Source organism: Microcaecilia unicolor, chromosome 3 (assembly GCF_901765095.1).
Source record: "Microcaecilia unicolor chromosome 3, aMicUni1.1, whole genome shotgun sequence".
Classification (NCBI taxonomy): domain Eukaryota; kingdom Metazoa; phylum Chordata; class Amphibia; order Gymnophiona; family Siphonopidae; genus Microcaecilia; species Microcaecilia unicolor.
Window position 1 is genome coordinate 194690329 of NC_044033.1, and position 23909 is coordinate 194714237.

Here is a 23909-nt window from a genome sequence, read left to right on the forward strand (position 1 = left end):
GCCATGAGAGTCTGCGCATCACCACACCTTGAGCAGCGGCCCTGGACGCAACATCAAAGGTGTCATACACCCCTCTGGCCAGGAATTTTCTGCAAGCCTTCAGCTGCCTGACCACCTCCTGAAAAGGCTTGGCTTGCTCAGGGGGGAGCACATCCACCAAGCCCGCCAACTGCCGCACATTGTTCCGCATGTGTATGCTCGTGTAGAGCTGGTAGGACTGAATTTTGGCCACGAGCATAGAAGAATGGTAGGCCTTCCTCCCAAAGGAGTCTAAGGTTCTAGAGTCCTTGCCCGGGGGCGTCGAAGCATGCTCCCTAGAACTCTTAGCCTTCTTTAGGGCCAAATCCACAACTCCAGAGTCATGAGGCAACTGTGTGCGCATCAGCTCTGGGTCCCCATGGATCCGGTACTGGGACTCGATCTTCTTGGGAATGTGGGGATTAGTTAGAGGCTTGGTCCAGTTCGCCAGCAATGTCTTTTTTAGGACATGATGCATGGGTACAGTGGACGCTTCCTTAGGTGGAGAAGGATAGTCCAGGAGCTCAAACATTTCAGCCCTGGGCTCGTCCTCCACAACCACCGGGAAGGGGATGGCCGTAGACATCTCCCGGACAAAGGAAGCGAAAGACAGACTCTCGGGGGGAGAAAGCTGTCTCTCAGGAGAGGGAGTGGGATCGGAAGGAAGACCCTCAGACTCCTCGTCAGAGAAATATCTGGTGTCTTCTTCCTCTTCCCACGAGGCCTCACCCTCGGTGTCAGACACAAGTTCACAGACCTGTGTCTGCAACCGTGCCCGACTCGACTCTGTGGAGCCACGTCCACGATGGAGGCGTCGAGAGGTAGACTCCCTCGCCCGCATCGGCGAAGCTCCCTCCACCGACATAGTCGGGGAGCCCTCCTGGGAGGCGACGGCAGCCGGTACCGCACGCGGCACCGACGCCGGAGACCTCACCCCGGGCGATGGACCAGCCGGCGCTACACTCGACGGTACCGGTGGCGCAAGCACCGCCGGTACCGGAGGGGTAGGGCGCAACAGCTCTCCCAGAATCTCTGGGAGAACGGCCCGGAGGCTCTCGTTCAGAGCGGCTGCAGAGAAAGGCATGGAGATCGATGCAGGCGTCGACGTCAGAACCTGTTCCGGGCGTGGAGGCTGTTCTGGGCTGTCCAGAGTGGAGCGCATCGACACCTCCTGAACAGAGGGTGAGCGGTCCTCTCGGTGCCGATGCCTACTGGGTGCCGACTCCCTCGGCGACCCAGAGCTCTCGGTGCCGACACGGGAAGGAGACCGATGACGATGCTTCTTCGACTTCTTGGAACGAAGCATGTCACCGGAGCTTCCCGGCACCGACGAGGAGGACGTAGAATCTAGCCGTCGCTTCCTCGGGGCCGAGGCCGAAGGAGGTTGGTCTCGGGGGGGCTGTACCGCAGGAGCCCTCAGGGTAGGGGGAGACCCACCCGAAGGCTCACCGCCACCAGCAGGGGAATGGACAGCTCTCACCTGCACTCCAGACGAAGCACCACTGTCCGACGACATCAGCAGACGAGGTCCCGGTACCACCGACGTCGACGCAGCTGTCCGATGTCTCAGCGCCGATGCAGAGGGCCGATGCCTCGATGCACTCGATGCACTGGCGGCCGAGGATGAAGGTCTGGACGCTGAAGACGTCGATGCACTCGATACCCCCGGTGCCGATGTCGACGAAGAGCCCGAGAACAAAACGTTCCACTGGGCCAATCTCGCTACCTGAGTCCGCTTTTGCAAAAGGGAACACAGACTACAGGCCTGCGGGCGGTGCCCAGCCCCCAAGCACTGAAGACACGACGCGTGCCTGTCAGTGAGCGAGATGACCCGGGCGCACTGGGTGCACTTCTTGAAGCCGCTGGGAGACTTCGATGTCATGGGCGGAAAAATCACGCCGGCGAGATCAAAAGTCGAAATGGCGGAAAAGGCACCACAAAAACAAGGGGAAGAAAACTTCGACCCGAGGCCTAAAAGCGGCCTACCCCGACGACGAAAGAAAACTTACCGGGGCGAAAAAGCTGGAAATATCGTGGGAAAAGAGACCGAAGAGTCCCTTTCCACACACAGAATGGTTTTTTTTTTTTTTTTTTTAAAAACACGACGAGAACGCGCGAGGTCGACTTTGCGGGGCACGACACGGCGAAAACACGACCGTACCGAGCGCGGACAAAAGAAGACTGACGAACACGAGCCGGTTCGGGCGGGAAGACGGCCGCGCATGAGCGCGCAAGGACTAGCAAAGGCCTTTGCTAGTGAAGTTTCCGATTGGAGGGGCTGCCGTGGACGTCACCCATCAGTGAGAACAAGCAGCCTGCTTGTCCTCGGAGAAAAAAGGTTTTGGTTTGTTTTCATGAACTTCTGTATGAGATACAGCAGGAGAGCAATTTTGATGGTTGGGCCCATGCTGTGCTGGGTCCACCATGTGGAACAGATGGCTGAGTTCTTATATGAATTAGTCTCTTGTGGGGAGGGGAAGAGTATAAGAACCACTGCTTTTTGATGACAGGTGTTTAGCTTCTGTGAGTATACAGCATGCCAAACATAAGCTGGATGGTCTTTTTCCCTTTGTGGAAGGCTTAGGGGAACTCTGCTTGTGTTTGTTGTATATGACCCCTTTTAATAATTTTATCCTCCAATGCCTCAGGCTTCCTCTGTGGGCTTTGATCCATCTCAGGAGCAGAAGCATTCATGGCAGCCAAAGAGTGGTCAGTGATGGAGCCCTGCTGGTAGCTTCTTGATTTTCATGGTCGGGGAAGGAGGGAAACCCAAACTGATGGCTGCAGCGGTATTATGCAATACGTTTTGGCGTCACAAGAGATGGGCAGTTTGGACATGGAGAGGCCAATGTTACATTAGGTTGCTGCAAACAAGCTGTTTAAACCCTGTACTTCTGGCTGCAGCAGGGTTTTTCCTGGTCATGTGCTCCATGTGGGCAGCATGCTGTTAGAATCCATGAGTGCTATTTTAAAGTTTCACTGGGTCATTCCATTTTGACTCCGTCACTTATGAATGTAAAGAACAGATATACATGTCCAATCTAGCCAAGCAGGTAAAGTGTGTGGAGTGTGCTGGTGCAGGGATCACCTGCACATGCGTAGAAAGAAACTTCCAGCAGTGTCTGGGCTTTATACAAATGAATCTCCATCCCTGGAGCAGCTGGATTAGATCTGAATAGTTTGGCTGTATTATTCTGGCTACTACCAGTGAACTTGCATTGTACCCTTATACAGGCGTCTTCAGCTATGCTTACCTCTCCCATGACTGCAATGGGTGTCTCCCCTTTAGCCTGGGCCACACGGTGTTCTATCAGATAGTACATATACTCGTCATAGAGAAGGCGGATGAGATGGAAGGATCCAAAGCTTGCAGCACTGCGCAGAGTCAGATCCCGAATCACCATGGAGCTATCAGAAAAAAACCCAAGGAGTTTACACTACTTAGAAAGTCAAGACGTCAACAAAGCAAAAGAACAAGAGTGTGAGAGAAATACCTGTAAAAAGACCACTTCAGCAGAAAAAGTTTGGCTGCTTTGGGAAAACTGGGATTTCCCTGGTAGGGCTTCAGAACCTGGTTCACTACTCCATCCAGCCAAGCCGCCCACTGTTCCAGGGAATTCTGCTGCTGCAGTGTTATCTTAAAATCCTGCTCCAGGCGCTGGACTACCCTATCCTCACAGCGGCACACCCAGGAGGCTTGTTCCTGAGAGAAGAAAGAAGCACAGCTAAGAAAGATGACCCTGCCACAAGATGCTGCTCCTGCTTCTTACACACATTTTTCAGATAGCTATTGGGAGCACTACAGCCACAGCTGGGGCTATGCTCTATCACCCCTGGGCCCAGCTTTAGGTGCTCTCAGCTGAGGTTGTTGCTAAATAGAATTCCAGAAAAGCAGCAGCACTACAAATATTTTTTTTTTCGCCCATCTCTTGACTGTGCCTTCTTTCTGGGGCTAGGCATGTATGGACATAAGTGGAAAGACAGAGATATTTCCTGTACCTGTACGTTGGCAAAGTCCACACGGTTCAGGTCACTCAGCATCTGGCTAATCTGTGCCGTATTCTGGAGTACAGCCCGGGCTGCTTGCGCTAGGTGGTTCAGAGAGGTATACCGTCGTAGTGTCTGAGCAAATGCACTTGCTGCTGCAACCTGCAAGACACACACCATGGCACAAGGATGCTCACTTCAGACAGACAGAGAGATACTAATACTCATCATTTCTATAGCGCTACTAGACGTACGCAGCGCTGTACACCTGAACATGAAGAGAGAGTCCCTGCTCGACAGAGCTTACAATCTAATTAGGATTGTAATTGACATATCCATGGCACACTCATCCAGGCAGCAAAGAACAGGAAGGAATTGTGTACAATGATATCCTTAGCAGTGTGGCCAAATGGGCAGCAAGCTTGTACCTGCCATCGTTTCCTATGTTACCTGCTCTCTGACTAGAGTTATAGCAGGTAACATAGGAAACGATGGCAGTCCTCTGACTGTTTTGGGCTGCTTTGGAAAGACCTTTTCTCTGGATACGGCGGTAATAAAGAGAAATTGCACAGACACCACGTTTGGGAGTTCATTATTCCCGGAATCCGATTCTAGTCCTCCACAGCTGACAGCTGCTTTCAGCGCCAAAGATCCCTGTGGGATCTAGCATACTTTCTTGGAGGTGTCCTATCTGACACCATTTTCTATGCTGTGGCTTTTATTCTGTTGAGGAATCACTCCTTCACTCTCCCTACTAGGCAGAGGAGCACAGGCACTAGACCCACTGGAGCCATTACTTTCATCTGTCTGCACAAAACATAGGGCTTCCATCCTGCAGGACCTGGAGCAGTGAGATCAACGGAGACCACTTGAAATATGGGCTGGTCCCAGGCACTATAGCTACAGCTATAGCATGTAAATCCAGAATTGACATTTCCAATCCCTAAACACCTTTTAAGCAAACGGCATATCTACCCAGTTATTTTTGAAAGAAACAAATACGGTAAACTGTATTTTCTCTTTAGTTTGGAGGAGGGTAGAAGCGTAAAGAACAAATTGAGAAAGTGAGGGACAACATCCTCTCAGCAGCTATTAAGAGAGGATATGGAAAGCAGAACCACATGCATGCAATGCAAACACAGCAGAAACCTTCTTGATTTCTCAGAGCTCCAAAATCTACTAATTAGTATGATTTGATTATGTCATTCATTCATGGCAGATTCATTCTGCATGTCGATGGAAAATGGCTGAGACAGTTTCACCTGGGCACTGGAGAGAGTGGCAAGGGAACAATATAGAGAAATACTGAAAGGACAGAGAACAGGTAGGATAACTTCACCTGGGCGCCAGAGGGTGTGGCAGGAAGCGGCACAGTAGTATACAAAGGAAAGAAGAATGGGTCATGATAACTTCACTTGATCACTGAAGGCAATGGTGTGCAGAGCAGTAAGGACAGAATGGGTATGAAAACCTTACAGAAGTAGTGGAAGGAGTAGTGAGGAGGAGGAACAAAGCATTATAACGACACTTAAGATCTCACCTTCACACGAACCATCTCTTCTGGGATATTCATCATGGCACTGCTGAGCCAGCTCTCCAAACTCTTAGCAAAGTTGCGGACTGCTTGAGTCAAGGCACCTGAAAGAATTGGAATGAGATGTTCCTCGCTACATGCTATTGAACCTGTTCCCATATGCCTCCCCACCCTCTTCTAGCCTGTTGCTGTCAGTTCACCCAAGTAGCTTTCACTGGTTTTGGATAGCTTCTCCTCTATTTTTCTGGACAAAATTCTGTCAGTTTTGATTATGACTGGATTCTCTTGACTTTCCCTGTTCCCATCCCATCCCACCCCACCCTGCTGCACTCACTTGGTATGGGCCGCAGTACATCGGGGATAAGGATCTCCACCAGTCCCTGGTACAGGCTGTTATCACAGTCTTTTGTCCACTTCAGCACTGGCTCATACTTTGACAGAATCACCAAGGAGTCTTTAGGAAGTCGTTTCTCTGCCTCGTCATGTCTGCATACGAGAGTTGGGAGTAAGCAGTGAGATGAGGGGTCTGTGTCTCTGCTCTCCTCCTCACCTTACTGTTTGATAGACCAGTTCTGATTAGTAGTCACTCTACTGCAGCGGATGTTCTCTGATAATTTTATTTATTTAATTCCACTTAAGGACCACATAAAATGGCAACAACTTAAATTCAATTTTTAAAAAATTTAAAAAATCATGAAAACTACAATAACACATTCTTTTTCAGGTGAAAAGCAGGATGAACCAGACACAGTAGCTAATGTCGTCTGCTAACACAAATAGGGACCAGGTCTCTAGAGCTCAGGAAAAATGGGAAGGTTTTTCCAACTATGCAAAGGGAAATCTACACAGCCTCTTTTTTGACAGGCTCTCTTGCATTGCCATACTGTGACAGACCGAAGGTCCATCAAGCCCAGCATCCTGTTTCCAACAGTGGCCAATCCAGGACACAAATACTTGGCAAGATCCCAAAACAGTACAATACATTTTTTGTTGCTTATCCTAGAAATAAGCAGTGGATTTTCCCCAAGTCTATCTTAAAAATGGCTTATGAACTTTTCTTTTAGGAGGTTATCCAAACCTTTTTTTAAACCCCACTAAGCTAACTGCTTTACCACATTCTCTGGCAATGAAATCCACAGTTTAATTACAAGGTGAAATTAGGCCTTACCTGCTAATTTTCTTTCCTCTAGATCCTCCAGACCGTTCAAGATGCTTGGGATATGCACTCCTACCAGCAGAGGGAGACTGAGAACACTAAAACTTCTTATACAAGTAGCCTGTGCAGACCTTCTACTAACCAGTAAAACAGTAACAAAGCAGAGGAACAAAACACCTCCACCTAAACAAAACCACTGAATCCACACTCAGATCTCCTCCCCCTTAAGATGGGGGAATTCAACTGCAGATGGGCACAAATGGTACCACAAACTGCCTTTAGTAAAACTCCAGGACCCAAATCACAGGAGCTACTAGAAATATCAGCAACTGAAGTCTAAAGAAAATATCATACTGAACTGTCTGATACACTGGGTAGGCTCTTGAACGGTCTGGAGGATCTAGAGGAAAGAAAATTAGCAGGTAAGGCCTAATTTCACCTTCCTCAGCAATCCTCCAGACCGTTCAAGATGCTTGGGACGTATCAAAGCAGTAAACACATCTAAGGGTGGGACCTGCGAAGCCCAGAGGACAGGACTGCAGCTCCAAAACTGGCATCTTCCTTTGCCTGTACATCCACTCTGTAACTTTTGACAAAAGAATGCAGGGAGGACCACACCGCCGCTCTACAAATGTCCACCGGTGGAACAAAACTACTCTCTGCCCAAGAAGCCGCCATCCCCCTAGTGGAATGTGCCTTGACTCCAAAACTGGCATCTTCCTTTGCCTGTACATCCACTCTGTAACTTTTGACAAAAGAATGCAGGGAGGACCACACCGCCGCTCTACAAATGTCCACCGGTGGAACAAAACTACTCTCTGCCCAAGAAGCCGCCATCCCCCTAGTGGAATGTGCCTTGACCCCCACCGGCACCGTACGGCCATGCAATATGTAAGCCGAAGAGATGGCATCCTTCAACCACCGAGCTATAGATGAGTTAGAAGCAGCCACTCCCTTCTTGGGCCCCCCATGAAGGACAAATAACCTGTCCGAAGACCTGAATTCCTCTGACCTGCGCAAGTAAACCTTCAACACTCTGCGCACATCCAATTTCGCCAAACGACGCTGAGAAGCATCCCCCGTCCGGTCCCCCAAGACCAGCAACGAAATCACCTGATTGACATGAAAGGAGGATACCACCTTAGTCAAAAACGAAGGCACTGGACGCAGCGAAACCTTTTCCTTAGAAAACCACAGAAACGGAGGCCTACATGAAAGAGCCTGAAGTTCCAAAATCCTGTGAGCCGACGATATAGCTACCAAAAAGACCACCTTCATAGTAAGGTCTTTTATCGAACAAGACTCCAAGGGCTCAAAAGGAGAACACGCCAAAGATTCAAGAACGATATTAAGATCCCACTGAGGAACTACCGGCCGCTAAGGAGGACGAAGCAACTTCACCCCCCTCGAAAAATGGACCACATCCGGGGAAGACGCAACCGACCTGCCCTGCACCTTACCCCGAAAACACGCCAAAGCAACCAGCTGCACCTTCAAAGATGACAAGGAAAGGCCCTTCTCAAAACCATCCTGCAAGAAATATAAAATGCACGACACAGAAGGTGTTGAAGGGACACACGCCCGGTCCCCACACCAATCTTCAAATATGCGCCACACACGCACATAGGCCAAAGACGTCGAATGTTTGCGAGACTGCAGCATCGTCTGAATCACCTGAGGAGAAAACCCTTTCCTTCTCAACCGTTCCCTCTCAAGAGCCACACCGTAAGAGAGAACCGAGCCAGATCCGGCATGACAATTGGACCCTGACACAACAGCACCGAGCCCCCCAGCCGCAGAGGCTCGCCTTCTAACAGGCGCATCAGATTCCCGAACCACGGCCGACGCGGCCAATTCAGAGCCACCAACAACACCGTACCCGCATGATATTCTACCCTCTATAGGACTCAACCTATCAAGGGCCACGGGGGAAACATGTACAGTAATACCCGCTAAGGCCACGGAAGGACCAATGCATCGATCCCTTCTGCTCGCGGATCCCGATGCCGACTGAAATACCAAGGAACCTGAGCATTCTGTGCCAACGCCATGAGATCCACTACTGGCATTCCCCACTTTAAAACTATCTGGTCGAACACCGACTGGTGCAGAGACCATTCTCCGGGGTCCAACACGTGTCTGCTTAGAAAATCCGCGTTCACGTTGTCCACCCCGGCCACGTGCGCCACCGAAATCTGCACTAGATGTCTTTCTGCCCAACTCATGAGCAGAGCCGTCTCGATTGCCAGCCGCGGACTCTTTGTACCGCCCTGCCGGTTGACATACGATACCGCTGTCGTGTTGTCGGACATGACTTACCGCCTTTCCGACCACACTTGAGCGAAACGCCAATAGAGCTAGCCGAATTGCTCTTGTCTCCAACCAGTTGATAGACCACTGAGCTTCCTCCGTCGACCACCGCCCCTACGCGGACCGACCGAGACACTGAGCTCCCCAGCCCAGCAGACTGGCATCCGTTACCAGAATCACCCACTGAGGAGGTTCCAACGGCATGCCCTTTTTCAGATGGGCCGAGCACAGCCACCACTGGAGACTGCGCCGAGCAGCCCCCCTCAATGGCAATCAGAACTCCAAACTGTGTACCTGGGGAGACCACCGGGACAACAGAGTCGACTGAAGCTGACGCATATGCGCCCTGGCCCATGGTACTACCTCTATTGTCGCTGCCATGAGGCCCAGAACCCGAAGGTACCTTCGAACCGTCGGACTCTAAACGGACATTAACAGCCGGACCTACTGCTGAAGAGAGGCGATTGAGAATCCGGCAGAAAAACACGACCCACTGCCATGTTGAACCGCACTCCCAAGTACTCCAGACTCTGCGATGGGATCAACTGACTTTTGACTACATTCACTACCCATCCGAGCGATTCCAGAAACGCGACCACCTGAGCCGTCGCCACAACACTGTGAGCCTGAGACTTCGCCCAGATAAACCAGTCGTCCAGATATGGATGCACCAGAATTCCCTGCCTCCGCAAAGCCGCTGCTACCACCACCATTATCTTGGAGAAGGTGCGTGGAGCCGTTGCCAGACCAAAAGGCAGAGCACAGAACTGAAAGTGCCTCCCTAAAACAGCAAAACGAAGGAAACGCTGATGGGCCTCTCGAATCGGCACATGCAGATACGTTTCCGTGAGATCCAGTGACGTGAGAAATTCTCCCTGACGAACAGCCACTATGACCGAGCGCAGAGTCTCCATGCAGAAGGATGGCACCTTGAGCCCCATTGACTCTCTTGAGATCTAAAATGGGTCGAAACTGGTCCTCCTTCGGCACCACAAAGTAAATGGAATAACAGCCCATTCCCTGCTCGTGCCGAGGAACGGGTACCACAGCTCCCAACTGGATTAAGCGACCCAGAGTCTCTTGAATAGCCTTTAACTTGACTCGAGAGTGACAAGGAGAGGGAAGAAACAGATCCGGCAGCAGGTGCTCGAACTCGAGCACATAACTGTCGCAAACGACCTCCAGAACCCACTGATCTGAAGTAATTTCGGTCCACCCCTGATAAAACAGACGAAGTCGCGCCCCGACCTTCACCAGAGGCTGGACCCGCACACCTTCATAAGGAGGACTTATTACCATTTCCGGCACCTCCAGAGGAGTCCCGACCTCCTCGATGACCCCCTCGAAAGGACTGCGTCCGCTGGAAAAAACGGCTTTTAGGAGATACAAATCTGCCCGGCCTGTACCGCCTCGCGTCCTTAAACCGACCTCTAGCCGAACCCCCTCGACTAGCCGACTTAGGCCGTAACTCTGGCAACCGTGAGACCTTGGTAACCCCAAGACCACTCATCAGTTTATCCAAGTCCTCTCCAAACAACATAGAACCTTTGAAAGGTAGAGAACACAACTTTGCTTTAGAGGCCGCATCTGCCACCCAGCCCCTAAGCCAAAGAGCCCTGCGAGCCGTCGCCACCAGAACCATATTCTTAGCCGAAGCCCTTAGCAAATCATAAAGGGTGTCCGCCAAAAACGAAGACCCCATCTCCAATTTGGCCAGCTCCTGAACCAAACCAGTCCTATCTAACGCAGGCTCATCCAAGAGCTTCTCCGCCCAACGGAAACAAGCTCTGGCTACCAAGCCCTCACACACAGAGGCTTGCAAGGCCAAAGCCGACAAATCAAAGCTGCGCTTCAGAAAGGACTCTAGCTTCCTATCCTGAGGATCCCGTAAGGCTGTACTGCCATCCACCGGAATGGCCGTAGCCTTAGTAACCGCCGTAACCACCGTATCCACAGTAGGTGGTTTCAGCAGGGCCAAATCTTCCGGAGGCAAGGGATACAGCCGCGCCATAGCCCTAGACACCTTACAAGCAGCCTCCGGCACAGACCATTCCTGAAAAACCATGTCTCTAATGTCTGAATTCATGGGAAAGGAACGGGAGGCTCTCCGAATCCCCTTAACCAAAGGATCTACCTGGGGTCCCTCCGCAGAAGGAGTGGCCACCGGAGAAAACTTCAAAGTAGAGATCACCTGATCAATGAGCTCTACCAACTCCTCCTTATGAAAAATGCGAACCACTGAAGAATCTTCCCCAGGCCTTAGCCCATCCTGATCCTCAGACTCATCTAAGAGATCCTCCTCTCCTGGGTCACTCCAAACCTCCGACCCAGGCAGAGAAAGTATCTCAATAGGCTCCGAAATATCCACCCGTGGGCGCTTAACTCCCAATGAGCTAGCAGCCTCCGGGGAACAAACAGCCTGAGAGGGGCCAGCTCTCCAGGCATTATACAGAGACCAAACAAACTCAGGAGGGAAACCAGACCCCCCCCCTCTCGACGCTGCTGAAGCCCCAACAACACTTTCCGCAGTCTCCGCGACGGACCCCCCTCGCTCCCGCGGTGGCAGGTCCATCGCGTGATCCGCTGCTAAACTAGGCGCGCTTCCTGCCACACACGGGTCCCCCGGCGCCGGTATGAAATGTGCGGCCAAAAGGGCCCTGCTTTCCGCCAAAAACGACTCCGTTGAGGCCGACCCGAGACGCGCAGCCAAAATGGCCACGTTTCCCGCCAAAACCGGCCCCGCCGTTGCCGGCCCGGAATGTGCGGTCAAATCGCCGCCCAACACCTCTGCCGACTCAGGGGAAAGCACGGGGAGCAAGAGTGCTGACAACGTAGGCTCCCCACAAAATTTACATTGGCCACCTTTCACTTTAACGCCGTGCTTCGCACAAAACCGACACCTCGCCGGCTTAGACATAATGGCCGCGAACACAATAAAAACAAATAGTTGCTTTGTGCTCTGATAGACTAATAGGCAAAACCGCCTAAGGCAAGAACGCCCTTGAAGACGTTTTATCTCTGGACTGCCAAAAGAACGGCCAAAATAGCCGCCTTTTAAAGGAGAAATTAGACCTTACCTGCTAATTTGCTTTCCTTTAATCCCTCCGGACCGGCCCAGGATTGGACTGATGGGTTGTGCTCGCTTTCCAGCAGGTTGGAGACTGAGAAAAAACTCTGATTCTAGCGAGCCAATAGGAGCCCTGGTCACGTGACCCTAGCCTCAGTATTTGAATAACAAAGCAGCAAGAAGAAGAACAAGACATTCTGTGCCCCAAGGAATTCCAGCAACCAGGGAGCACTATTGAAAACGTGCTCTAATGAAGGCTCACCGACAACTCTCACCAAAGCAGCGGTATGGCCTCACTGTAATGGCTCACCACGTACCCTTACCAGAGCAGCGGTATGGCCTTATCTTAATGGCTCACCGAAAACCCTTACGAGAGTATCGGTATGGCCTAACTGAAATGGCTCACCGACTACCCTCACCAGAGCAACGGTATGGCCTCACTGTAATGGCTCACCACGTACCCTTACCAGAGCAGCGGTATGGCCTCACTGTAATGGCTCACCACATACCCTTACCACAGTAGCGGTATGGCCATAACAGAAGATCAATGTTTTTTTGTTTTTGTTTTTTAATTTTTATATTTGTCTAACTAGCAAAAAACAGCTCTGCAAACAAATAAATAGAACATACAAACCTAGACAGAAAACTGGAACAGGGAGGGGCCTGGGCCGGTCCGGAGGGATTAAAGGAAAGCAAATTAGCAGGTAAGGTCTAATTTCTCCTTCCTTAGCATCCCTCCGGACTGGCCCAGGATTGGACTGATGGGACGTAACAAAGCAGTAGTTCTTTGGGTGGGACCCCAGCAAGCCCACAGTGAGTACCCATGATGCAAAGACCGCCTCCTGCCAACAATGAACATCAAGTCTGTAATGTGTAGAAAAAGAATGGATAGAGAACCAAGTTGCCGCCTTACAAATCTCTGCAGGAGGCACCCAGGAATACTCCGCGCACAACGCTGCCTGCGCTCTAGTAGAATGAGCATAAATAGCCTCCGGGACTGCCTTGCCTGCCAAGAGGTAGGCTGAAGCTATCATCTCTTTAATCCACCTAGATAACGTAGGCTTAGAAGCTGACAAACTCTTACGGTGACCAGCAAAAAGCCAAAGACAATCCGAGCGGCGAAAAACCTCAGTGACTGCGAGATATCGTTTAAGCACCCTCTTACCATCCAAAGTACACAATTTCTTCTGCTCGTGCGTACCTGAGACCAATCCCAGAACAGGAAGAAAACCGACTGGGACAGATGAAACCGAGAGAGAACCTTAGGCAAAAAAGAAGGAACCGGACGAAGGACCACTTGCTCTTTAGAAAACTGTAGAAATGGAGACCTGCAGGAAAAAACTTGCAACTCCGAAACTCTCCTAGCTGATGTAATAGCCACCAAAAAACACTGTCTTTAGGGTTAAGTCCTTCAGAAAACAAGTTTGCAATGGTTCAAACGGAGGCCCCGTGAGAGCCGAAAACACCAGATTAAGGTCCCAACATGGAAAGATCGATCTGACCGGTGGCCAAAGGCTAACTCCTTTTAAGAAACGGGCGACCTCGGGAAGACTAGCCACAGACTTACCCCGAATCCGACCTCTGAAACCGGACAGAGCCGCCGTCTGCATTTTAAGTGAAGAAAGAGACAGTCCTTCATCAAACCCTCACTGCAGAAAAACATCTGAGCCATGGTGGAAATAAAAAAACCCCTGTGAGCTAAACGGGCTCGTTCAAGAATCAAGTCGTAAGACAAAATCGAGCCGGGGAAAGCCGGCCCTTGAATCAGCAAGGACTTGTATAGCGGAAGTCGAAGAGAAGACATCACCTTCAGCCGCTGCAGACTCGTGTATCAAGAGTGTCAAGGGTAATCTGGGAGCACCAGAATTACTGGCTTCCCATGTTCCTCTATCTTCTGAAGGAGACGACCTAATAGAGGCTACGGAGGAAGCGCGTAAAGAAATTCGGAGGACCCCCGCCGCAAGAGGACGTCTACCCTTTCTGCTGTTGCCTCTCTTCAGCAACTGAAAAAATGGAGGAACTTTGAGTTGAGTCTGTAAGCGAACAGAAGGAGTGCCCCAATGACGTACTAGCAACTAAAACGCTCGATCGCTGAGAGCCCATTCGCCTGGATCGAGCATGCGACGACTGGGAAAGTCCGCTTGAATATTGTCAACTCCTGCTATGCAAAGTATATGGCTTGATAGAAAAAGTAATATTTTGTTTAACAATTCTTTAAGCAAGCACAAAGATGCTTTAACCTATGCCCTAAATATAGGTGAATAGGCATGCTTGGAGCTACTATGGTGCTTATGATGGACGTCTGAAAATGGATATTTAAAGATCCACATTGCATAAACAGCCAGATAACAACTCTATGAAGCCCGAATGGAAAGAGAAATGGCCTAGGAGTGTTTTGGGCAGGGATAGGGGAGAGGGAAAAAAATGGATTTCTTTCTGTGATAACAGGAAGGCCTGGTACATCCGGAGAACAAACACAGGGGAAAATCCCCCTGCCTGAGTGACTCCGGAGTGTACCAGAGCTCCTGAATCAGGTTCGTCTGGACTTGCAGCCTTGTCTACAGCAGAGCGATCACCCGACTGAAAAAACGGAGGGTGATTGAAAATGGCCGCCGTTCGCGCCACTTTCGTTGTCCCCGAGAGCGTGCCTGACACCTCCGCAACAAGCGGAGTAGAGCGGGACAGGGAAGACCTAACAGCTGGCGAAACAGACTTGTGAACCGGAAGAAGCACAGGCCCCGAAGCCACATCGAAAAAATAAAAAACAAGAGCCAAATGTAGAAGAGCTGGTGGCGTTAAATCCGCGACGCCGATAGACAGCAGAGCTCTGGAGCTTTTCAGCGATATCGGAACAAAACGCGTGCATGTGCGTCAGCGGTTCGCGCCTTTTTTTTTTAACTAAAGCCCCGCTCGTACAACTACCGGTAAGAAAAAGAATAAAAATCTACTATATATTGACAGAGATGAGAGGCTTAATACTGCTGGTGAATGACATACAGAACAGCTGATCAGCTACAAGAAAGCACTCACAGAGAACTAAACAGAGCTGCCTGCTCATTAGGTCATTGGGGAAAGCACTGCTTCTCTTATCTCTCTTTGTATTTATTTATTTAATACTGGCTGCCTCTCCCAAAGGCAATACCCCCTTCTAGCAACAAGGGGTAGCCCTTCCCTTTTTCTTTCTTTCTTTATTTTATTTATTTATTATTTTCAAAGGGAGATGGGGAGGAAAAAGGGGGAGGGACTCGGGACACCCGTGTTTAACACCCCAGAGGCTGAAATGTAACATTGCTAAATACCTAACAAGCCTCTAAAGAATTCCCCTGGCACAGAATAAAGATTAAACAGAAAAAGTTATAGACCAACCAAGAGAGACTAATGGGCTCACTTCCTAACTGCTGGGAGACTGAGAAAATACTGAGGCTAGGGTCACGTGCAGGGCTGGTCTTAGCAAGTGCGGGGCCCTATGCAGACCAATTTGGTGGGGCCCCATCCTAGCCCCGCCCCACCATAGCCCTGCCCCAGCCTGGCTCTGCCCCCACCCTAGCCCCACCCCATTTATAAGATTATTCCATTTTTAGAAAATTTTTTTTATTTATGAAATTTCAAATAAAGACAAATGACGCTAAACTTGTACAAAAAAACTGATTGAAATAATAAGCAAAATGCTATCATGAAACCATAAACATCACTAATTCCAAGGACAAGACGAGCTACAACCTTATGCGTGGCATGGAAAGCCAACTGTAATTACACCGGGCTCTAAAACACCAGTGCACAACCTAGTGAAAAAAACAAAAATGGCTGCAAACTATACACTAGCAGAATACTGCACCTTCCTTGATCACACCTGAAAAACACATGAAGGCAAAATAATGAACTGGAAAGTAACCTCAAGAAGTCAGAATCAGCATGCAGCAATACTACAAAAATTGAAACTTACATGAAAAATATCACAGATGCACATTTCCAAAAACTGACATATTCCAATTAATAAATCCTGAATAAAATAGTTTTTTCTACCTTTGTTGTCTAGTGACTTTGTTTTTCTGATCATGCTGGCTCAGTATCCGATTGTGCTGCTATCTGTCCTCTTAACTCCATTTCCAGGGCTTCCTTTCCATTTATTTCTTTACTTTCCGCCTTTCTTCTTCATTTCTTGCCCTACATCCGTAAGTAAAAGCTGGGTCCTCCGCAGACTTGACTGTCCAGTGGGTCCAGCTTCTGCCTATTTTCTATATCCATGTGCACTTTTTCTCCTCTCTTCCTTTTCCCTCACCTCATCTCCTTCCTCACTCTTCCCTCGCCTCCATCCATGTCCAGCATTTCTTCTCTCCTCAATCCACCCATGTCCAGAGACCCTCCTGCCCCCCTGCCATCCATCTATGTCCAGCAACCCCCCCGTCCCCTCTGCCCTCCCCTGCCATCCACCTATGTCCAGAAACCCCCCTCCCCTGCCATCCACCCATGTCCAGCGACCCTCCTGTCCTCCCTGCCCTCCACCTATGTCCAGAAACCCCCCTTCCATGCCATCCAACCATGTCCAGCAACCCTCCTGTCCTCCCTGCCCTCCACCTATGTGCAGAAACCCCCCTCCCCTGCCATCCACCCATGTCCAGCGACCCTCCTGTCCCCCCTGCCATCCCCTGCCATCCACCTATGTGCAGAACCCCCCCTGTCCCCTTTGCCCTCCCCTGCCATCCACCTATGTCCAGAAACCCCCCTCCCCTGCCATCCACCCATGTCCAGCGACCCTCCTGTCCCCTCTGCCCTCCCCTGCCATCCACCTATGTCCAGAAACCCTCCTGTCCTCCCTGCCTGCCCCTGCCAACCACCTATGTGAAGAACCTCCCCGTCCCCTCTGCCCTCCCCTGCCATCCACCTATGTGCAGAAACCCCCCCTGTCCCCTCTGCCCTCCCCTGCCATCCACCTATGTCCAGAAACCCCCCTCCCCTGCCATCCACCCATGTCCAGCGACCCTCCTGTTCCGAGGGCGGGACAATGAGAATAAACGAATCAGGAAGAGCTTCTGTTCTGCTACAGACGTCGGGGGGACTCGGGAGGGGAGGAGCGTTTTCACTGACGCTGCTGTGCTGGATTCCGGCGACGGAGGGTAAATTTAAAAGAAAAATTATCCTTCCTTGGTTGAGGGGAGAAGATGAGGGCGGGCAGGGTGGCGGTAAGCATGGCATGGCGGCGCCGTGCCATGCTTACCTGGCTTGTTGTTTACGTCAGTGCCCTGGGAAGAGGCTTAAGGCGTGCCGCGCGGGGACCTATGCGGCCGCCTCAGTCGCCTCGGCCTAAGACCGGCCATGGTCACGTGACCAGGGCTCCTATTGGCTCGCTAGAGTCAGAGTTTTTTCTCAGTCTCCAACCTGCTGGAAGGCGAGCACAACCCATCAGTCCAATCCTGGGCCGGTCCAGAGGGATGCTAAGGAAAACGTTTATTTATTTATTTATTAAACCTCGTTGCTGATGCCTAAACGCCTCAAGGGTACAGAACGAGGTCTGTGGCCGAGGTGAAGCAGTCCTCCAGAGGACGAGCACTGGGGGAGGGACCCGGCCACCCGGGTGTGACACCCCACAGGGAATAAGAAGCCCCTTAGGACTTACACCCTGTAATAGAGATCCAAGTGTGTGTTCTCTAACATTTACAACCCAACCTACAAACCCCAAACGGGCCTACCAGACTGAGTACACTGCACAGGCTGCACACTTCTACCCTCTGCTGAGACTGAGAAAATACTGGTTAGGAGAAGGTCTGCACAAGCTACTTCTATAAGAAGTTTTAGTGTTCTCAGTCTCCCTCTGCTGGTAGGAGTGCATAACCCAAGCGTCTTGAATGGTCTGGAGGATTGCTGAGAAAATATTTTCTCTGACTTGTTTTAAATTTACTACTTTGTAGCTTCATTGCATTCTAGTACTTTTGGAAACAGTAAACAAGCAATTCATGTCTACCCGTTCCACTCTGCTCATTATTTTATAGACCTCTATCATATTTCTCCTCAGCCGGCTTTTCTCCAAACTGAAGAGCCCTAGCCGCTTTAGCCTTTCCTCATAGGGAAGTTGACCCATCCCCTTTCTCATTTTCGTCACCATTCTCTGTATCTTTTTGAGATGCGGCGACCAGAATTCCATACAGTATTTGAGGTGAGGTCGCACCATGGAGCAATACAAAGGCATTATAACATCCTCATTTTTGTTTTCCATTCCTTTCCTAATAATCCCTACCATTCTATTTGCTTTCTTAGCCACCGCTGCACACTGAGCAGAGGGTTTCAACGTATCGTGAACGATGACACCTAGATCCCTTTCTTGGTCGGTGACTCTTAACATGGAACCTTGCATTACGTAGCTATAGTTCAGGTTCCTCTTTCCCACATGCATCACTTTGCACATGCTCACATTAAATGTCACCTGCCACTTGGATGCCCAGTATCCCAGTCTCATAAGGTTCTCTTGTAATTTTTCACAATCCTCTTGCAATTTAACAAGTTTGAATATCTTTGTGTTATCAGCAAATTTAATTACCTCACTAGATACTTCCATCTCTAGATCATTTATAAAAATGTTGAAAAGCAGTGGTCCCAGCACAAACTCCTGCAGAACCCCACTATCTACCCTTCTCCATTGAGAATACTGACCATTTAACCATACTGTTTTCTATTTTTAACCAGTTTTTAATCCACAATATGTAATTTATTTTTAACATCAAGCATGGTACTGGAAGATTGGAGGGTGGCCAATGTAACGCTGATTTTTATAAAAAGGTTCCAGGGGAGATCCAGGAAATTATACACCAGTGAGCCTGACGTTGGTGCCAGGCAAAATGGTAGAGACTATTATAAAGAACAAAATTACAGAGCATATTCAAAAGCATAGATTAATGAGACAAAGCCAACATGGATTTAGTCAAGGGAAAGGTTGCCTCAGCAACCTACTACATTTCTTTGAAGGGGTGAACAAACATGGATAAAGGTGAGCCGGTCGATATTGTGTATCTGGATTTTCAAAAGGCATTGGACAAAGTACCTCAAGAAAGACTCCACTGGAGAGTCATAGGATAGGAAGTTATGTTCTATTACTAACAATAGTTCTGCAAGTTCATTTTTCAATTCTATCAGTACTCTGGGATGAATACCATCCTGTCCAGGCAATTTGCTACCCTTCAACTTGTTAAATTGCCCATTACATCTTCCAGGTTTCCAGAGATTTGATTCAGTTTCTCTGACTTAGCTTTGAGTATCATTTCTGGCACCGGTATCTCTACCACATCTTCCTCGGTGAAGACCGAAGCAAAGAATTCATTTAATCTCTCCGCTATTTTATTTATTTTATTTGTTGCATTTGTATCCCACATTTTCCCACCTATTTGCAGGCTCAATGTGGCTTACATAGTACCGTACAGGCGATCGCCAATACCGGTATGAGCAAATACAGAGTGATGTTGTAGTAGAGTACAGTTCATGTGTTACAGACACGTTAGGGAATCGTAAGGGCAAGAGTTAAGTTATGTCCAGTACGAGCTTTGGTTTCTCAGCCTTTTGGCTAAGATCAAGTGTAGTATCTGTTCATTGTGTTGCAGGGTTAAGGCATTTAAGTTGGGTCGTTAGGGTATGCCTTTTTGAACAGGTTGATTTTTAGTAGTTTCCGGAATTTTTGGTGGTTGTTTTTGTTTTCACGGTGCTTGATAATGTGTTCCATAGTTGTGTACTTATATAGGAAAAGCTGGATGAATAGGTTGATTTGTATTTGAGTCCTTTGCAGCTTGTGTGATGGAGATTTAGGTATGTTTGTGTTGATCTTGATGTGTTTCTGGTTGGTAGGTCTATGAGGTCTGTCATGTATCCCGGGGCATCACCGTAGATGATTTTATGAGCCATGGTGCAGATTTTGAATGCAATGCGTTCTTTGATTGGTAGCCAGTATAGTTTTTTTCGTAGGGGTTTGGCGCTTTCGAATCTTGTTTTTCCAAATATAAGCCTAGCTGCTGTGTTTTGAGCAGTTTGGAGTTTCTTTAGGATTTGTTCTTTGCATCCCGCGTAGATTCTGTTGCAGTAGTCTAGATGACTTAGTACCTTGGATTGTACCAGGTTGTGAAATATTTCCCTCGGGGGAAAAAGGGTTTTACTCGTTTGAGCTTCCACATTGAGTGGAACATTTTCTTTGTGGTAGCTTTCACTCGGCTCTCCAGTGTGAGATTTCGGTCAAGTGTAACTCCGAGAATTTTCAGGCTATCTGAGATAGAGAGGTTGTGATCTGGGGTGGTTATGTTGGTGGGCTTGTTTGTGTTGTATTGGGATGAGACAGTGTGTTTTTTCTGTGTTAAGTTTTAGTTGAAATGCATTCGCCCATGAGTTCATGATGTTTAGGCTGAGTTTGATTTCATTGGTGATTTCTGCTAGGTCATGTTTGTAAGGGATGTATATTGTGACATTGTCTGCATAAATGAAAGGGTTCAGGCCTTGAGTGGATAAGGACTTGGCTAGTGGGGTCATCATTAGGTTGAAAAGGAGCGGTGATAGTGGTGATCCTTGGGGTACTCCACAGTCTGCTTTCCATGGTGATATGTTCTAGTAGTTAGGAAACCCTTGATCCAACTAAGTACACTTCCGCCAATCCCGAAGTATTCTAGGATGCTTAGTAGTATATTGTGGTTTACCAAGTCGAACGCACTAGACATGTCGAATTGTAGGAGAAGTACGCTTTTGCCTAATGCAATTTCTTGTTTGAATTTGGCACGAAATCCTGATTGTGATTCGTGTAGTACTGAGAATTTGTTTATGTAGTCAGTAAGTTGTTTGGTTACCATGCTTTCCATTAGTTTGACTACCAGTGGGATGGATGCTACTGGGTGGTAGTTAGTTATATCGTTTGGTTTTTTTCTTGGTATCTTTTGGTATCGCGGTGAGGAGGATGTTGCCGCTGTCCTTGAGGAAACCATGTTGAAACATGTTGTTTATGTGGGATGTGAGGTCTGGTATGAAGTGGTGGGGGGTGGATTTTATTAGGTAGCTGGGGCAGGTATCCAGTTTACTGTGGGTCTTGGAGAACCTGTTAGTCGCTTGATTAACTGTTTCAGTGGTGAGGAGAGCGAATCTTGTCCAGAATCTGTCCGCTGGGTATTCATCGGGGTTAGGGTCCATACATTCGATGAAATTTTCGATGTCGGTGATGTTCTGAGGTAGTGTGTTGCGTAGATTTACAATTTTTTTCCTTGAAGTATTTGGCAAGTTTGTCTGCCGTTGGGGTGTCTGTGTTGGTTGTGGTGACTGAGGTGTTGTTTGTTCACGAGTTGGTATAATTTTTTCGTGTCTTTATATTCAGGCCCTATTTTGGTTTTGTAGTATAGCCTTTTGGCTTGTCTTATTGCGTATTTGTATTTTCTTTGAGTTTGTTTCCATGCGTCTTGTGCATCTTTTATTTTTTTCCATGCTCCTTCGAATTTCCTGGATTGCGTTTTTAATTTTTTCAGTTCTTCGTTGAACCATGGTAACGAGTTATGCCTATGTGAGGTTCTTGTTTGTAAGGGTGCTATTTCGTCTAATATGTTTTTGCATCTTTTATCCCAATCTGAAAGATAGTATGTAGTGTCTGTTTGTGCTGACCATTCATTATTGTACATCTGTTGCCAGAATGTTTCTGAGTCTATTTGGCCTCATGTGCTGTAGGTTGTGTGTTCTTGTCTTCCCTGAGTGCCCCTTTTCAAAAAGCTTTTACTATATGTTTTTGCCTCCAACGTAATCTTTTTTTCAAAATCTCTCTTTCCTCAGCAACCCTCCAGACCGGTCAAGACGCTTGGGTTATGCATGCCTACCAGCAGAGGGAGACTGAGAACACTAACTTCAAACTGAATACATATAACCTGTGCTAGCCCTCTATCTCCAGTATTTTCTCAGTCTCAGCAGAGGGTAGACATGCAGCCTGTGCAGCTTGTCCGGTCTGGTAGGATTTAGGTTCCTTGTTGTGAGATTAGTTAATCTTCAGTTGGTTTCTGGGGATAAATTGATGAAAGAACAGTGTTAATCCCTGTGCCTGGAATTCTGTGGTGTGCAAGGGCTTGGTAGGTCCGGTGGGGCCTACCATTGTCCCCTCTGGGGTGTCACACCCGGGTGGCCGGGTCCCTCCCCCCGACTGGCTCTCCCGTTTTGGGCAGCGTTGTGCCTCGGCTGCAGTGTTAATCCTGCAGCCTTGAGTGCCATACAGATAATAGCAGCAGGGCTCAAATAAAGTTTAAAAAAAAAAAAAAAAAAAAAAGCACACCTCGTGTGGAGAGCTGCAGGAGCTGCACTCCGGTGTTTCCGGAGTTGTTCAGCTGGTCTGGGAGAGCTGAGCCAGTAATTAAGCGCCGGTGAGTGTTTTTTCTTTTCTTTGCTGTTCGCCGGTTGTTGTAATCAGCTGTTTCTGAGGCGCGAGTATGTCGGGGAAGTTGCTTCGTTGCCGGCTGTGTGCGCGTCGGGGTGTAGACGCGGCTGGCGGTCCCTGCCGGTTCTGTGGAGAGCCCAAGGCCCTATCCCTCGCGCCACCGGTGTTAGCAGCGGAGGTTCCTTCGGCGGGATCGCAGGAGGTTGCTGCGGCTCAGTTTGGCGCTTCAGCGGCGGTTCCGATTTTGGCGGGAACCGCCGCCATCTTGGATTCGGGTCTTTTGGGCGCTGAGACGGTCGTGGGACCACAGTCTCTCCCGATTTCGAGCCCCGCTGGGGGGGAGGCCTCGGGCAGCATGGGGTTCCCTCCGGAGTTTGTTTGGAGTTTGTTTCAGGCTTGGAAGGCGGGCCCATCGGGTGCAGAGTCCCTTAGTCCCAGGTTGGGGGGGGCTATCGCTAAAAGGCCACGTGTGGAGTGCTCTGAAGATGTAGAGGTTTTTTCTCCTCCGGATTCTGAGGGTGATTTTAGCCCCCTGGAAGAGGAGGAGGGGTCGGTTGCAGGGCAGGATGAAGACCTGCCTTTGCCAGGGGAAGACCCCTCGGTGGTTCGGATTTTTCACAGGGATGAATTATCTGAACTCATTGAGCAGGTGTCTGCCACTTTAAGGTTTGATCCTGCGGCAGCTCCCATTGGGGATGGGAAGCAGGTGGATCCTCTGGTTAAGGGGATCAGGCGGGTCTCTCGCTCTTTCCCTATGAATGCGGACTTGAGAGATATGATCACGCAGGAGTGGCAGTCGCCGGAGGCTCAATGTAAGGTGGCTCGGGATATGACCAAGCTCTATCCTCTTCCTCAGGAGGACAGAGATTCTCTCAGGCCCCCGACGGTGGATGCCGTGGTGACGGCAGTGACTAAGGCTACTGCTATTCCAGTGGATGGGGGGGCCGCGTTGCGGGACCCTCAGGATAGGAAATTGGAGACCTTCCTAAAGCGGAGTTTTGATCTGTCTGCCTTGGCTCTGCAAGCGTCTGTTTGTGGAGGTCTGGTGGCTCGGGCGTGTTTTCGCTGGGCTGAGAGGCTCCTGGATAGCCCGCAGGCTGATAGGGCTTCTCTTGTTCAAGATCTGGTCAAGTTGGAAATGGGGTCGTCGTTCTTGGCGGATGCGCTGTACGATTTGTTGAGGGCGTCTGCTAAGAACATGACCTTTGCGGTGGCGGCTCGGCGGGCCCTGTGGTTGCGGGGCTGGGTGGCCGATGCCGCCTCCAAGGCTAAACTTTGTTCCCTTCCTTTTAGAGGCTCTTTGCTTTTCGGGGAGGAATTGGATAAGTTGGTGAAGGGTCTTGGTGATGCTAAGGCCCCGCGGCTTCCTGAGCTTCGTCCCAAGGTGCCTAAGGGGGCTGCAGGGCGGGGGCGGTTTCAGGAGGCTCGGCGGTATCGGCCCGGTAGGTCTTCTGGGGGGACTAGGGGTCGG

At 49.5% G+C, this 23909-nt stretch overlaps 1 protein-coding gene and 1 pseudogene across 5 annotated transcripts in view; one reads left to right on the forward strand and one right to left on the reverse strand.

Annotated features, from left to right (window-relative positions):
- Positions 1-23909, reverse strand: part of RFX1 (regulatory factor X1) — a 312572-nt gene that overhangs the window by 19522 nt on the left and 269141 nt on the right. For all 5 annotated transcript variants that reach the window (XM_030196902.1, XM_030196905.1, XM_030196904.1 and 2 more), the window contains 5 exons: positions 5874-6025; positions 5546-5643; positions 4018-4167; positions 3513-3721; positions 3273-3426 (listed from right to left, as the gene is read on the reverse strand). In XM_030196902.1, coding sequence (XP_030052762.1) covers positions 3273-3426; positions 3513-3721; positions 4018-4167; positions 5546-5643; positions 5874-6025 — 763 coding nt within the window. The remainder of the gene's footprint in view (positions 1-3272; positions 3427-3512; positions 3722-4017; positions 4168-5545; positions 5644-5873; positions 6026-23909) is intronic.
- Positions 19602-19734, forward strand: LOC115467476 (annotated as a pseudogene).